At 40.0% G+C, this 14,317-nt stretch overlaps 2 protein-coding genes across 5 annotated transcripts in view; both read left to right on the plus strand.

The window, feature by feature from the left end:
• Positions 1 to 9,181, plus strand: part of SPAST (spastin) — an 84,858-nt gene extending 75,677 nt beyond the window's left edge. For all 4 annotated transcript variants that reach the window (XM_039479039.2, XM_039479034.2, XM_039479033.2 and 1 more), the window contains one exon: positions 5,537 to 9,181. In XM_039479039.2, coding sequence (XP_039334973.1) covers positions 5,537 to 5,659 — 123 coding nt within the window. In that variant the 3' untranslated portion in view covers positions 5,660 to 9,181. The remainder of the gene's footprint in view (positions 1 to 5,536) is intronic.
• Positions 9,182 to 11,735: 2,554 nt separating this feature from the next.
• LOC120367740 (small ribosomal subunit protein eS27-like) lies at positions 11,736 to 13,562 on the plus strand. Its single transcript, XM_074395711.1, has one exon. The coding sequence runs from the start codon at positions 11,786 to 11,788 to the stop codon at positions 12,035 to 12,037; it is 252 nt and encodes an 83-aa protein (XP_074251812.1). The 5' UTR covers positions 11,736 to 11,785; the 3' UTR covers positions 12,038 to 13,562.
• The last annotated feature ends 755 nt before the right edge of the window (positions 13,563 to 14,317 follow it).

The following is a 14,317-nucleotide window of genomic DNA, read 5'->3' on the forward strand; positions in this document are numbered from 1 at the left end:
CTGTAATCCCCAGTACTTTGGGAGGCCGAGCTGGGCTGATCACGAGGTCAGGAGATCAAGACCATCCTGGCCAACATGGTGAAACCCCCATCTCTACTAAAAATAAAAAAAAAGTTAGCTGGGCATGGTGGTGCATGCCTGTAATCCCAACTACTCGGGAGGGTGAGGCAGGAGAATCGCTTGAACCTGGGAGGCAGAGGTTGCAGTGAGCCAAGATTGCACCACTACACTCCAGCCTGGTGACAGAGCAAGATTCCGTCTTACACACACACACACACACACACACACACACACACACCCACCACCACCACCAACACCAACACCACCACCACCAACACCAACACCACCACCACCAACTACTACTACTACTACTACTATTATTCACATTGCATTTATATTGTATTAGGTATTACAGGTAATCTAGAGATGATTTTAAGTATACAGGAGGACTGTGTAGGTTATATGCAAATAGTACACCATTTTATATAAGGGACTTTAAGCATTTGTGGATTTTGCTATCTATAGAGGTCCTGGAACCAATTTCCCAGAGATACTGAGGGACAGCTGTATATTTGTAACTTGTTTTTTATTTCCCTAATTTCAGCAGCTGTTGAGGCTGACAGTGAACTGTTAACATAGATAATGAGTGTATTCAAGTACATTTTGGAGTCTTTTTTTCCCCAAGCTTTTAGACGTCAGATGAGGCATCGTACTTGAATTTCTTTTTAAGAAAGATTTTAGTTTTCTAACTTTTATCTTATTAATTTAGTTTAGTTTAGTTTTTGGGATACTGTCTCACTTGGTCACCCAGGCTGGAATGCAGTCGTGCAATCATAGCTCACTACACCCTCGAACTCCTGGGCTCAATTGATCTTCCTGCCTCAGCCTTTTAAGTAGCTGGGACTACCGGCATGCACCACCACACTCAGATAATTTATTTAATTTCATGTAGAGATGGGGTCTCACTCTGTTACCCAGGCTGGTCTCAAATTCCTGGCCTCAAGCAGTTCTCCCACTTCAGCCTACCAACGTACTGGGGTTACAGGTGTGAGCCACTATGCCAGGCTTGAAAATTTTTAATCCCACACATAAAAATATAATTGTATCCACCATTTTTGTTGTTGTTATTGTTGTTGTTGAGATGACGTGCTGCTCTTGTTGCCCAGGCTGGAGTGCAGTGCCGCAATCTCAGGTTACTGCAAGCTCCGTCTCCCGGGTTCAAGCAGTTCTCCACCCTCAGCCTCCCAAGTAGCTGGGATTATAGGCATGCATCACCACACCCAACTAATTTTTGTATTTTTAGTAGAGATGCAGATTTTCTATGTTGATCAGGTTGGTCTCGAACTCTCGACCTCAGGTGATCCACCCGCCTCGGCCTCCCAAAGTGCTGGGATTACAGGTGTGAGCCACTGCACCCAGCTTGTATGTACCATTTTTAAAAGTCATAACATTATATATTAAAAATTTAGATGGTAAAACTAAAAATTAAAGCTTAATAAAACTACTGAATGATTTACAAGGAAGAATATTACTGGTACCTTTTGTAACCATCCCATTAATTATATATATTCAGGTTACATTGTTACAATTTTTGGTTTTACTGTATACTTTCATTCAGTTGTTTCTTTTTAATCTAGTAGTTTTGTTATTAATAATTTGATAATGACCTTTAGCTGTTATTCTTTACTTATGAGTTAATATTTATAAAGCACTTAAAATAGCTGGCACATAGTAAACACTATGTAAAAATCCATTAAATAACTTTAAGGTCAGGTACAGTGGTTCACGCCTGCAATCCCAGCACTTTGGGAGGCCGAGGCGGGTGGATCACGAGGTCAAGAGAGCGAGACCATCCTGGTCAACATGGTGAAACCCCGTCTCTACTAAAAATACAAAAAATTAGCTGGGCATGGTGGTGCATGCCTGTAATCCCAGCTACTCAGGAGGCTGAGGCAGGAGAATTGCCTGAACCCAGGAGACGGAGGTTGCGGTGAGCCGAGATCGCGCCATTGCACTCCAGCCTGGGTAACAAGAGCGAAACTCCGTCTCAGAAAATAAATAAATAAATAACTTTAAAAAATATAAAACTGACAGTGGCATTTTATTATAAAGATCAAGGTGACTTTCATTCCCATTTATGGGATAAGAAACACAAGTAATTTGCTCTCTAAACGTACAGTGGAATTTTATATACCCATTATTTGATGCAACTTTAATACCAAAGTGTATTGCCAGGTACCGGTGAATATATACAAATTTAGATAAGAAAACCCAACTTGGCTGGGCGTGGTGGCTCACGCCTGTAATCCCAGCACTTTGGGAGGCCAAGGCAGGCGGATCACAAGGTCAGGAGTTCGAGACCAACCTGGTCAATATGGTGAAACCCCATATCTACTAAAAATACAAAACTTAGCCAGACGTGGTGGCAGGCACCTGTAGTCCCAGCTACTCGGGAGGCTGAGGCAGGAGAATCACTTAAACTCGGGAGGTGGGAGTTGCAATGAGCCGAGATCGTGCCACTACACTCCAGCCCGGGTGACAGAGCAAGACTCCATCTCAAAAAAAAAAACAAAAAAACAAAAAAACAAAAACCCAACTTATCTTCTACAGTTTATAATAGTAGAAGTTCAAATAATTGGTTTGGAATTTCTGTATTTTTAAGGGTTTGTACTAAAATTGTTGGTTATGAATTGGGGTACTTTGTTTTTTAAGTATAGTGGGTATCTGATTTAACTTTATTAATTCCTTTATTATTTTGTTTTTATAAGACAACTTTGCTATATATTTCCCCCCTTAACTGAAGTAGCTACCAAGTGCTTTTTTTCCTGTTGTAATTAGTCTCTTACTAACCTTAAAATACCATATAAATTTCATATATATACATATACCAAAATGTACACTTAAATGAGAATTACATCATCAACTTTTAAAACCTTAATTTCTGGTCAGGTGTGGTGGTTCATGCCTGTAATCCCAGCACTTTGGGAGGCCAAGGCAGTTGGATCCCTTGAGCTCAGGAGTTCATGACCAGCCTGGACAACATGGTGAAACCCATCTCTACAAAAATTACAGAAAGTTAGCTGGGCATGGTGGCACACACCTATAGTCCTAGCTACTTGGGAGGCTGAAGTGGGAGGATCCCTTAAGCCAGGTGTCCCCAAACTACGGCCCGCGGGCCGCATGCGGCCCCCTGAAGCCATTTATCTGGCCCCCTGCCGCACTTCAGGAAGGGGCACCTCTTTCCTTGGTGGTCAGTGAGAGGAGCACAGTATGTGGCGGCCCTCCAATGGTCTGAGGGACAGTGAACTGGCCCCCTGTGCAAAAAGTTTGGGGATGCCTGCCTTAAACCCAGGAGGCAGAGGTTGCAGTGAGCCGAAATCGTGCCACTGTACTCCAGCCTGGGTGACAGTGAGATGCTGTCTCAAAACAAAAACTTTAATCTCTATAACAAATAACCCTTATTATATTCATAATTCTTCTATACTTTGGCCTTTAGGAAGAGCCAGTGTGTGTTTTACAGTTAAACAGGAAACAAGTAGGGTTCAAATAGTGTTTTGGGGGTTTTCGTGGGGAGTGAAGGTTGTTGGGTATTTTTTTGTTTTTGTTTTTTTGAGACAGGGTCTCATTCTTGTCACCCAAGCTGAAGTGCATTGGCATGCCCATTACTCACTGCAGCCTCAACCTCCCAGACTCAAGCAATCTTCCCACCTCAGCTTCCCTAGTAGCTGACACTACAAGTGTGCACCACCACGCCCAGCTAATTTTTGTATATTTTGTAGAGATGAGGCTTTGCCATGTTGCCCAGGCTTGTCTTGAACTCCTGGACTCAAGTGATCCACTCGCCTCAGCCTCCCAAAGTTCTGGGATTACAGGTGTGAGTCACTGCACCAGGCTATATTTTAACTATATATTTTTTTCTTTTTGGCTAAAGTTTTTCATATTAGTTTACAAGTTGCAAGTATTTTCTTTATGCCCATGGAGATAGCAAAGGTGATTCGAAGGTAGATTGGGTTTTTTTGTTTTTTTTTGTTTTGTTTTTTTTTTTTTTTGAGACGGAGTTTCGCTCTTGTTACCCAGGTTGGAGTGCAATGGCGCGATCTCGGCTCACCGCAACCTCTGCCTCCCGGGTTCAGGCAATTCTCCTGCCTCAGCCTCCTGAGTAGCTGGGATTACAGGCACGTGCCACCATGCCCAGCTAATTTTTTGTATTTTTAGTAGAGACGGGGTTTCACCATGTTGACCAGGATGGTCTCGATTTCTTGACCTTGTGATCCGCCCACCTCGGCCTCCCAAAGTGCTGGGATTACAGGCTTGAGCCACCGCACCCAGCCATAGATTGGGTTTTTAGTAGTAATTTTTAAAATATGGATAAAATATCAGGTTGAAATTTTGTTTTAAAAGTTCCTCAACTTCTTATTTTTGGGCCAAAATATAGGTGTACAGTAGTAATGATTTTTAACATAGGTCATTTCTGCCAAACTTCATTTTGCCTTTTAAAAAAATTTTTTTTTTGAGAGGGAGTCTCACACATTGTCCATACTGGAGTGAAATGGTGCAGTCTCAGCTCACTGCAACCTTCACCTCCCAGGTTCAAGTGATTCTCCTGCCTCAGCATCCCAAGTAGCTAAGATTACAGGCACCTGCCACCACACCTGAGTTTTATATTTTTAGTAGAGACAGAGTTTCACCATGTTGGCTAGGCTGGTCTAGAACTCTTGACCTCAGGTAATCCACCAGCCTCAACCTAGCAAAGTGCTGGAATTATAGGTGTAAGCCACTGCATCTGGCCAAAATTTTTATTTTTCTATTTCCTGGACTCTTTGAACCTATCCATTTTGCCTTTTAAAAGTACTTAGGTGTAAATATAGATATTCATTAACTCAGCATTGTTTTAATCTATATTTCTAAAGGCTATTTAAAATGTCAGAAGATCAGACCAAATTAATACAAAAATGCATACTTTAGGCTGGGGCACAGTGGCTCACGTCCATAATCCCAGCATTTTGGGAGCCCGAGGTGGGCAGATCACCTGAGGTTAGGAGTTTGAGACCATCCTGGCCATCATGGTGAAACCCCGTCTCTACTAAAAATACAAAAATTAGCTGGGCATGGTGGCATGCGCCTGTAATCCCAGCTACTCAGGAGGCTGAGGCAGGAGAATGGCTTGAACCTGGGAGGTGGAAGTTGCATATCTGAGGGTGAAATTGTAATTCTTTTTTTCTCTTTGTCTCTATTTTGTGAACTTTTCTATAATGAGTGTGTTTTGTTTTCATACTGGAAAAATACTGTGTTTTCAAATGTTATACCGATGAAACTAAACACAAGTAATAAGAATATTAGTATAGCATTTAATATAGTTCTTATGTAGCAGGTCAGCATAAAAAATATATTTAAATGGCTGACATAATTTTCTAAGAATACATATGCATATTTTTATAACTATTAAACAGCAGCACCATTACTTTAATCCATCATTTCGTTAACCACTATATACCTGTTCATCATTTGTATTGTCATGTGTTTTTTAAAAATCTAGATGAGAAATATTCGATTATCTGACTTCACTGAATCCTTGAAAAAGATAAAACGCAGCGTCAGCCCTCAAACTTTAGAAGCGTACATACGTTGGAACAAGGACTTTGGAGATACCACTGTTTAAGGAAATACCTTTGTAAAACTGCAGAACATTTTACTTAACAAAAGAGAAACACAAGATCTTCAATGAACAGTCATCAGCTACAGAAACAGCCTAAGTTTACAGGACTTTTCAGAGTCTTACGTATTTGTGCACCAAACTTGAAGATGAACCAGAAAACAAACTTAAACAAAATACACAATGCAAATGGAATTTTTTGTTGTTTAAGGCCTTGCCTTGATGGTCACTGTTACCCCAATGGACATTGTAAGTTAGAGCACAACAAAAACTGATTCTGGTCTTCTTTACCAATATAATCATAATGTAAATAATCATTTATATATTGTGTGTTGCAGATGAAAGTATTCCAGAGACAGTGAATGGTAGAAGACACAAGAACCTTTGGTTGTTTGTCTTCTGATGTTTTTTTCTTAAAATATTAATTTCTCCTACTTTTCTTTCCTATTGTTGTCTTAACTGTAGGTGATTGGAATGCCAAACACTCTTAAATTTATTTTCTTTCTTTCTTTTTTTTTTTTTTTTATAAATTCAGTGTGCCAAATGAAACTTTTTTCCTAAGTAATTGTAATAGGAAAAAGTTTATTTTGAGAGTTCCTTCTTCATAAATCTATAGACATTAAACAATTGTTGTGTTCTTTTTACCTTTTATTTTTCTATTACCTTGCTACCAAACAATTTAGATAGCAATATAATAGCAACAAAGCAAATCTGGTAGAATAGAGAAGGTTTGAAGGTTTGAGTTACTCTGTCATGTAACATGTAGATCAGTCCTCATGTGACCTGCAGTATTTTTTTTTTATGTGTTTGTCAGAAATCTATTGTAGACTGTTAACTTCTTCCTTATCATATTTATTTTCTGAAAGAATTATTCTGATATTTAAGAGAGCCAATTTTAACTGCTATGAAAATGTTTCCAGTGCAAGAGAAGGGAAATACTAGGAACTAAGACATTTCTAATTTATTGCTTATTACTTTCCTAATGTTTACAGGATAATTATAAGCCAGTGAAACTACCATCTTTTATTCTTGATAATTATTAATCCCTTCAATGAAACTTTTAAAAACTGAAATTTTATACATGGCATACATTTTTCTAGGTTCCTTGTGCTTGCTCTATTAACTCAAAAGTTCTAGTTCTAGTCTGATCTGCCTTTTGTTCTCCCAAAATGTATAGTAATTCTGTTTCTTGTTTGTATAAATATGCCTGGATTTTTATTATAAAAATGTCATTGTAGGGAGTAGAGACTCATATCATGGCCTTTTAAATATTGTAATAAAGGCAAATAGATATTTGCCCTTAGTTTACTGGTTAAAAGTTTGTTTACAGAACTTTTCTCTGGTGCTTAAATGATGCTATGTAAAATGTCATGGGTAGGAAGAATATTTGTAGTAGTAACAAAAATTTTTCATTTAGGAAAGATTTCTTAGGTTTTAAAAGAGTATATTAAAATAAAATTGTGTCCCTACTAGGTAAGAACTTTATAATGAAGACATACATTCTTCTTAGTTTTACTCTTAACTCTTTTTAAAGATTTGTCTGAATACAGAAGATGCATGATTTCTTAGGATCATATGGTGTTTGTAGCCATAAGTTAAATCATGTCTCTTCTCATCATGACTTTGGAACTCCCTGAATAACAGAATTGAGAGTTGAGATAAATAGTGGAAAAAAAAATTTTAAGCCAGAGCTGTGCATGTTTTAGGTGATGGGTAGTATCATTTTAAGGTCTCAAACATTACAGCATCACTTATAAATTATTAATATTGAAAGGTAGTAATGAAATATATATGATGAAAAGAATTGAGAAATTCTAAATTAAGACATTTCAGTTAAGCTCATAAAATTTCATTTTATCTTTGGGAGGCCGAAACAGGTGGATCATGAGGTCAGGCGTTTGAGACCAGTCTGGCCAACATGGTGAAACCCCGTCTCTACTAAAATTACAAAATATTAGTCAGGCGTGGTGGCACACGCCTATAATCCCAGCTACTCGGGAGGCTGGGCAGGGGAATCGCTTGAACCTTGGGAGGTGGGGGTTGCAGTGAGCCGAGATCGTGCCACTGCACTCCAGCCTGGGTGACACTGCGAGACTCCATCTCAAAAAAAAAAAAAAAAAAAAAACCCACATTGGTAGGGAGTGATGGAAAATTTTTATTTAAAATAATTAAAAGAAATTTTAAAATAAAAACAAAGTTTTTTTAAAATGTCATTTTATTTTCATTTAAAAGGGGATTAACATTATTGATACCTGGATAACTAATCATATTAAAAGATCTGTGGTTCCAGCTCAGCTTTTAATATATTGTATCCTTTAAAGTTATCATGAAGATTATAATTCTTTTGGGAAAGTTTTTCTTTTTGTTTTTTGTTTGTTTGTTTTTGAGACAGAGTTTCGCTCTTGTTGCCCAAGCTAGAATGCAGTGGTGCAATCACGGCTCACTGCAACCTCCACCTCCTAGGTTCAGGCAATTCTCCTGCCTCAGCCTCCCCAGTAATTGGGATTACAGGCATGTGCCACCATGCCCAGCTAATTTTGTATTTTTGGTAGAGATGAGGTTTCTCCATGTTGGTCAGACTAGACTGGTCTCGAACTCCTAACCTCAGGTGATCCACCCACTTTGGCCTCCCAAAGTGCTGGGATTACAGGCATGAGTCACCACGCCCAGCTGGGAAAACTTTTTAGATAGCAAAGATTTCAAATGTTAAAAGAGATAAAAGTCAGGTTAATACTATCATAAACATTGAATCAGAAAATCATTACTGTATAGAAGTTGCTTTCCTGATCAAGTCTGAAGTTCAGCTAGTGCTACAGAACTATTTTCTATGACTTACTTTAACCAAGTTTTATTTTAAGCTGTTTCTTTCATAGAAGGGCCATGAAAATAGGACATAAGGGATTGGTTTGGTCTTTTTCAATAAAGATAGAAGTTGTTGAGGTTTTCTGAATTAATAATGACTTAGATTGTGACCTTTTAGGTTCGGTGTTGAGCCGTGTTCTATTACTTCCTAAAAGATAATGCTTAAACATTAAGCATTAGTGTGTTCTTCGTGTTAATATGGCAGAGTTTTGTAAACTAAATTAAAACTTACTGTTATTTTGGAGTTTGAGCCAAGGGAAAGAATGAGTACTATCTTTCCAGGTATCTTAAGGGTAAATGCTTATTCTAAGATTGTCTGTCCATTGAGATTATTAGATTTCTGACTTGCAAATATGCTTTGTGCTCCAGAATAATTAGAGGAAAAGCAGATACTAGAATTCTAATTGAAGTACATATATAGCAGTCTTTGTTTATAGTGTAGAATTCTTTATATTTTGTACAAAAACTAATTCTTTTGGTAAAATGAACCATTTACAGTTTTGTTTTGGACTTGAGTCAAAGGATTTTTCTTTCAATGTTTGTCTCAATTTTAGTCTGGTCTTTTGTACTTTTCTTCAGAAGAAATGAATTAAAGGGTACAGCTGCATAAAGTGGGGTTTTATCCTAATGTATTAGAAATAAATGATACACTTTATTTTGCCTTTACTTTTTTACTTTAAAACTTTTTGATGTTTTAGGGGTTGCAGTCTGATAATGAAGGAGTGCGTGTATAGGACTAACTCTTGTCAGTAACAGTTATAAACTCTTAACAAAATATAGAAAGCAATAATTAGGCGGCTTTGCAGAGCAATCAAAACAAGGCAGAAACTGCAGAGTCCTATATTGGAAAAGATTCCAGCTGGGTGTGGTGGCTCATGCCTGTAAACCCAGCACTTTGGGAGGCCAATATGGGAGAATCACTTATGCCCAGGAATTCAAGACCAGGCCAGGGGATATAGGGAGACCTGTTTTCTGAAGAGGGGGAAAAAAATACCTAAAAATTAGCCAGGTTTGGTGGCCCATGCCTATAGTCCCAGCTACTCAGGAGGCTGAGGTTGGAGGATTGCTTGAGCCCAGGAGGAGGAGGCTGCAATGAGCCAAAATCACACCACTGCACTCCAGCCCAGGTTACGGAGACCATGTCTCAAAAAATAAGAGAGTCACCTTAACTAGCTTTTACCCATAGGGTAATTCCAGTTTGTGCAGTTTACTTGGGGATAGAATTCAAGTCGAATGTGGTAGTCTTGATGGGCTGAGGAGTCATTTGGGACTTCTAGAACACCTGAAAATTAGAAGAGAAATTTTGGGAAGGAGAATGCCTCAGAGAGTAAGCCCTAAAATCTGCCTACATATTCCTTCCAAATCCTTGGTGGATTCCCAAATTGTGCTTGTGCAGTGTGATTATTTAAAAGAACCCAGCAGAAAGCAAGTTAAAGTCTAAAGAATTCAGCAGAGATTGCAGCTGCTCAACGACAAACAGTTTGAAATTCAAATTCCACTAAGAAGGACAGTAAACGGCGTGGTGTCTCATGCCCGTAATCCCAGCACTTTTGGAGGCCGAGGTGGGCGGATCACAAGGTCAAGAGATCGAGACCATCCTGGCTAATATGGGGAAACCTGTCTCTACTAAAAATACAAAAATTAGCCGGGTGTGGTGGCACATGCCTGTAGTCCCAGCTACTCAGGAGGCTGAGGCAGAAGGATCACTTGAACCCAGGAGTTGGAGGTGGCAATGAGCCGAGACTACACCACTGCACTCCAGTCTGGAGACAGAGCAAGACTCCATCTCAAGAAAAAAAAAGGACTGAGTAAATACTTGGTGTTTCACATTGAACCCCGAAAATACCATTCCTTAAGGAAGAATTAAAGCATCCAAGAACAAAAGGCTGTGCTTTAGTACTAAGGACAAAATGGAAAGAAACTCACTGTAACAAAGCTTAAAATCAAATCTCACAGCATCAAAGTCATCCATTAGTAATTTTAAACTAGAACAAAACACAATATTTTTAAGAAGAAAACATTTCAGGCCGGGCGCAGTGGCTCAAGCCTGTAATCCCAGCACTTTGGGAGGCCAAGGCGGGTGGATCACGAAGTCAAGAGATCGAGACCATCCTGGCCAACATGGTGAAACCCCGTCTCTACTACAAATACAAAAAATCAGCTGGGCATGGTGGCGCGTGCCTGTAATCCCAGCTACTCAGGAGGCTGAGGCAGGAGAATTGCCTGAACCCAGGAGGCGGAGGTTGCGGTGAGCCGAGATCGCGCCATTGCACTCCAGCCTGGGTAACAAGAGTGAAACTCCGTCTCAAAAAAAGAAGAAGAAAACATTTCAGAGTCATCACAGCATATCCCCAAAGCTCGGTACATAATAAATATTAAGTACGCAAAGAAAAATGTGATCCTTTTGACTCAACTTCCGTGATGGAAAAAAAAATGTGGTCCATACCATACTCAGTAGAAAATACATAGAAGCAAATGCACAAGTGACCTCTATGAGAGTGATTTTAAAATAGCTTTAAAATATGTTTGCCGGGCGCGGTGGCTCAAGCCTGTAATCCCAGCACTTTGGGAGGCCGAGGCAGGTGGATCACGAGGTCAAGAGATCGAGACCATCCTGGTCAACATGGTGAAACCCCGTCTCTACTAAAAATACAAAAAAAAAAAAAAATTAGCTGGGCATGGTGGTGCGTGCCTGTAGTCCCAGCTACTCAGGAGGCTGAGGCAGGAGAATTGCCTGAACCCAGGAGGCGGAGGTTGCGGTGAGCCGAGATCACTCCAGCCTGGGTAACAAGAGCGAAACTCCGTCTCAAAAAAAAATAAATAAATAAAATTAAAATATGTTTAAAGAATTTACAAGAAAAGAGATAATGGGTGAACAGATTGGGAGTTTTGGCAGAAAAACAGGAATTAAAAACCCAATGGAGGCCAGGTGCGGTGGCCCACACCTATAATCCCAGCACTTTGGGAGGCTGAGGTGGGTGGATCACTTGAGGTCAGGAGTTCAAGACCAGCCTGACCAACATGGTGAAACTCTGTCTTTACTAAATATACAAAATTAGCCGGGCATGGTGGTGCATGCTAATCACCCAGCTACTCGGGAGGCTGAAGCAGGAGAATGACTTGAACCTGGGAGGTAGAGGCTGCAGTTAGCCAAGCACGTCGTTGCACTCCAACCTAGGCAACATGAGCAAAACCTCATCTCAAAAAATAAGTAAAAATTTTAAAAATAATAAAACACCTTTCCGGCAGTGACGACCTACCCACGAGAACATGCCTCTCACAAAGAATCTCCTTCATCCTTCTCCAGAAGAGAAGAGGAAACACAAGAAGAAATGCCTGGTGCAGAGCCCCAATTCCTACTTCATGGATGTGAAATGCCCAGGGTGCTATAAAATCACCACGGTCTTCAGCCGTGCACAAACGGTAGTTTTGTGTGTTGGCTGCTCCACTGTCCTCTGCCAGCCTACAGGAGGAAAAGCAAGGCTTACAGAAGGATGTTCTTTCAGGAGGAAGCAGCACTAAAAGCATTCTGAATCTCAATAAACACATTTTGGATAAAATAATAAAACCCAATGAAAAGTCTTGTAATGAACAAAAAAAGTATCTGAAATTAAAAATTTCATTGAACGGACTTAACAGTAAACTAGGCACAACAGAGGAAAGACTGATAAAGAAAGTAGGTTATCAAACCAAAGCACAGAAAGAAAAAAAAAATAGCAGAGGTTTGAGACCTTTGGGACCTTATCAGTTCCTGTAATTTGAAGGAAAGGAAGAGAATAGGGCAAGAGAAATCTTGAAGCAATAATGCCTGAAATTTTCCCCAAAGTGTTGAAAGACACCAATATACAGATCTAAGAAGTTCAGTGAACCCCCAAGCAGAAAAAATACAAGAAAGACTACATCTGAGTACATCACATTGCCAAAAAATAAAAAAAAAAATTCTTAAAAGCAACCAAGGTGGGGAGTGGGAAGGGATAGCATTACACTAGATAAACAAGAGTGATGGCTAACATCAGAAATGATGGAATTCAGAAAATGATGGAATGACATCCTTAAGGTGCAAAGATTAAACAACAAAGGTTAACTTAAAACTCTGTATCCAGGCCGGTTGCAGTGGCTCACACCTGTAATCCCAGCACTTAGGGAGGCTGAGGTGTGCGGATCACCTGAGGTCAGGAGTTCGAGACTAGCCTGACCAACATGGAGAGAAACCCCCTCTACTAAAAATATAAAATTAGCCAGGCGTGGTGTTGCATGTCTGTAATCCCAGCTACTCGGGAGGCTGAGGCAGGAGAATCGCTTGAACTCAGGAGGCAGAGGTTGCAGTAAGCCGAGATAGTGCCAGTGCACTGCAGCCTAGGTGACAGAGTGAGACTCTGTCTCAAAAAAAAAAAAAAAAAATGTATCCAGTTAAAATATCCTTCAAGATGTTAAGGCAATGGCCAGAGTCAATGGCTTATGCCTGTAATCCCAACACTTTGGGAGGCTGAGGCAGGAGAATCCCTTGAGGCCATGAGTGACGCCTCGGTAACATAGCGAGACCCCACACAAAAAATAAAATTAGCTGGGCATGGGCTGTGACAATGCTAGTGCACTCCAGCGTGGGGGACAGAGTGAGTCCCTATCTCTTGAAAAAATTAAGGCAAAATATTTTCCAGATGAAAACAGAGTTTGTTGCTGGTAGACTGACATGATAGGGAATGCTTTAAGAAATGCTTCAGGCTGAAGGAAAATATAAATCTGAAGTGAAAAACAATATCTGAAATTAAAATTTTCATGGGATGGACTTATCAGTCAACAGATTTCTCAGTGGGAACCTGTATCTTCAGAATGGAATTAAGAAGCCGGGCGCGGTGGCTCAAGCCTGTAATCCCAGCACTTTGGGAGGCTGAGGCGGGTGGATCACGAGGTCGAGAGATCGAGACCATCCTGGTCAACATGGTGAAACCCCGTCTCTACTAAAGATACAAAAAATTAGCTGGGCATGGTGGCACGTGCCTGTAATCCCAGCTACTCAGGAGGCTGAGGCAGGAGAATTGCCTGAGCCCAGGAGGCGGAGGTTGCGGTGAGCCGAGATCGCGCCATTGCACTCCAGCCTGGGTAACAAGAGCGAAACTCCGTCTCAAAAAAAAAAAAAAAAAAAAACAGAATGGAATTAAGAACTTTGAAATGATAAAAATGTTAGTAAATAAGAAAGACACTTTCCTTTTTTATTTTTCTAAATATCATTGCTGTTTAAAGCAAACAAAAATAATATTGCAGTGTTTATATGTATAAGTAAAATATGGGACAGAAGTAGCATGAAGGGACAGAGGGGGTAATAAAAATATATTGAAATAATATCACGTTGTACACAGTGTGATCGTATTAGTGTAAGATAGATTGTGATAAGAATGCATTTTGTAATCTCTCACCCCGTCACTGAAAAAAACAGTGCAGTAGATCTAAAAAGCCATTAGAGAAGATAAAATGGGTTACTAAGGATTATGTCATTGGTCAAATGAAATCAAGGAAAGGAAAACAGAATAAAGAACAGTAAGGCAAAACATGGGATGGTAGGGCTGAAATGAAATAATGTCACTAAGTAAATGGTTTACCTTCCTCCTTCCTGAACTGTTACGGGTTTGTTTTTTTTTTTTTTCAGGGGGTCGGGTTTTGTTTTTGTTTTTTTTAAGAGACAGAGTCTCTGTCACCCCAGACTGGACAGCAGTGGTACAATCATACCTCCCTGTAGTCTCAAACTCCTGGGCTCAAGTGATCCTCCTGCCTCAGCCTCCCAGAGTGCTGGGATTACAGGCATGA

The sequence above is a fragment of the Saimiri boliviensis genome, chromosome 1, assembly GCF_048565385.1.
Source record: "Saimiri boliviensis isolate mSaiBol1 chromosome 1, mSaiBol1.pri, whole genome shotgun sequence".
Taxonomy (NCBI): domain Eukaryota; kingdom Metazoa; phylum Chordata; class Mammalia; order Primates; family Cebidae; genus Saimiri; species Saimiri boliviensis.

Coding starts and splice junctions, on each gene's coding strand:
- LOC120367740 (XM_074395711.1), top strand. CDS start 11,786: ATGCCTCTCACAAAGAATCTCCTTCATCCTTCTCCAGAAGAGAAGAGG.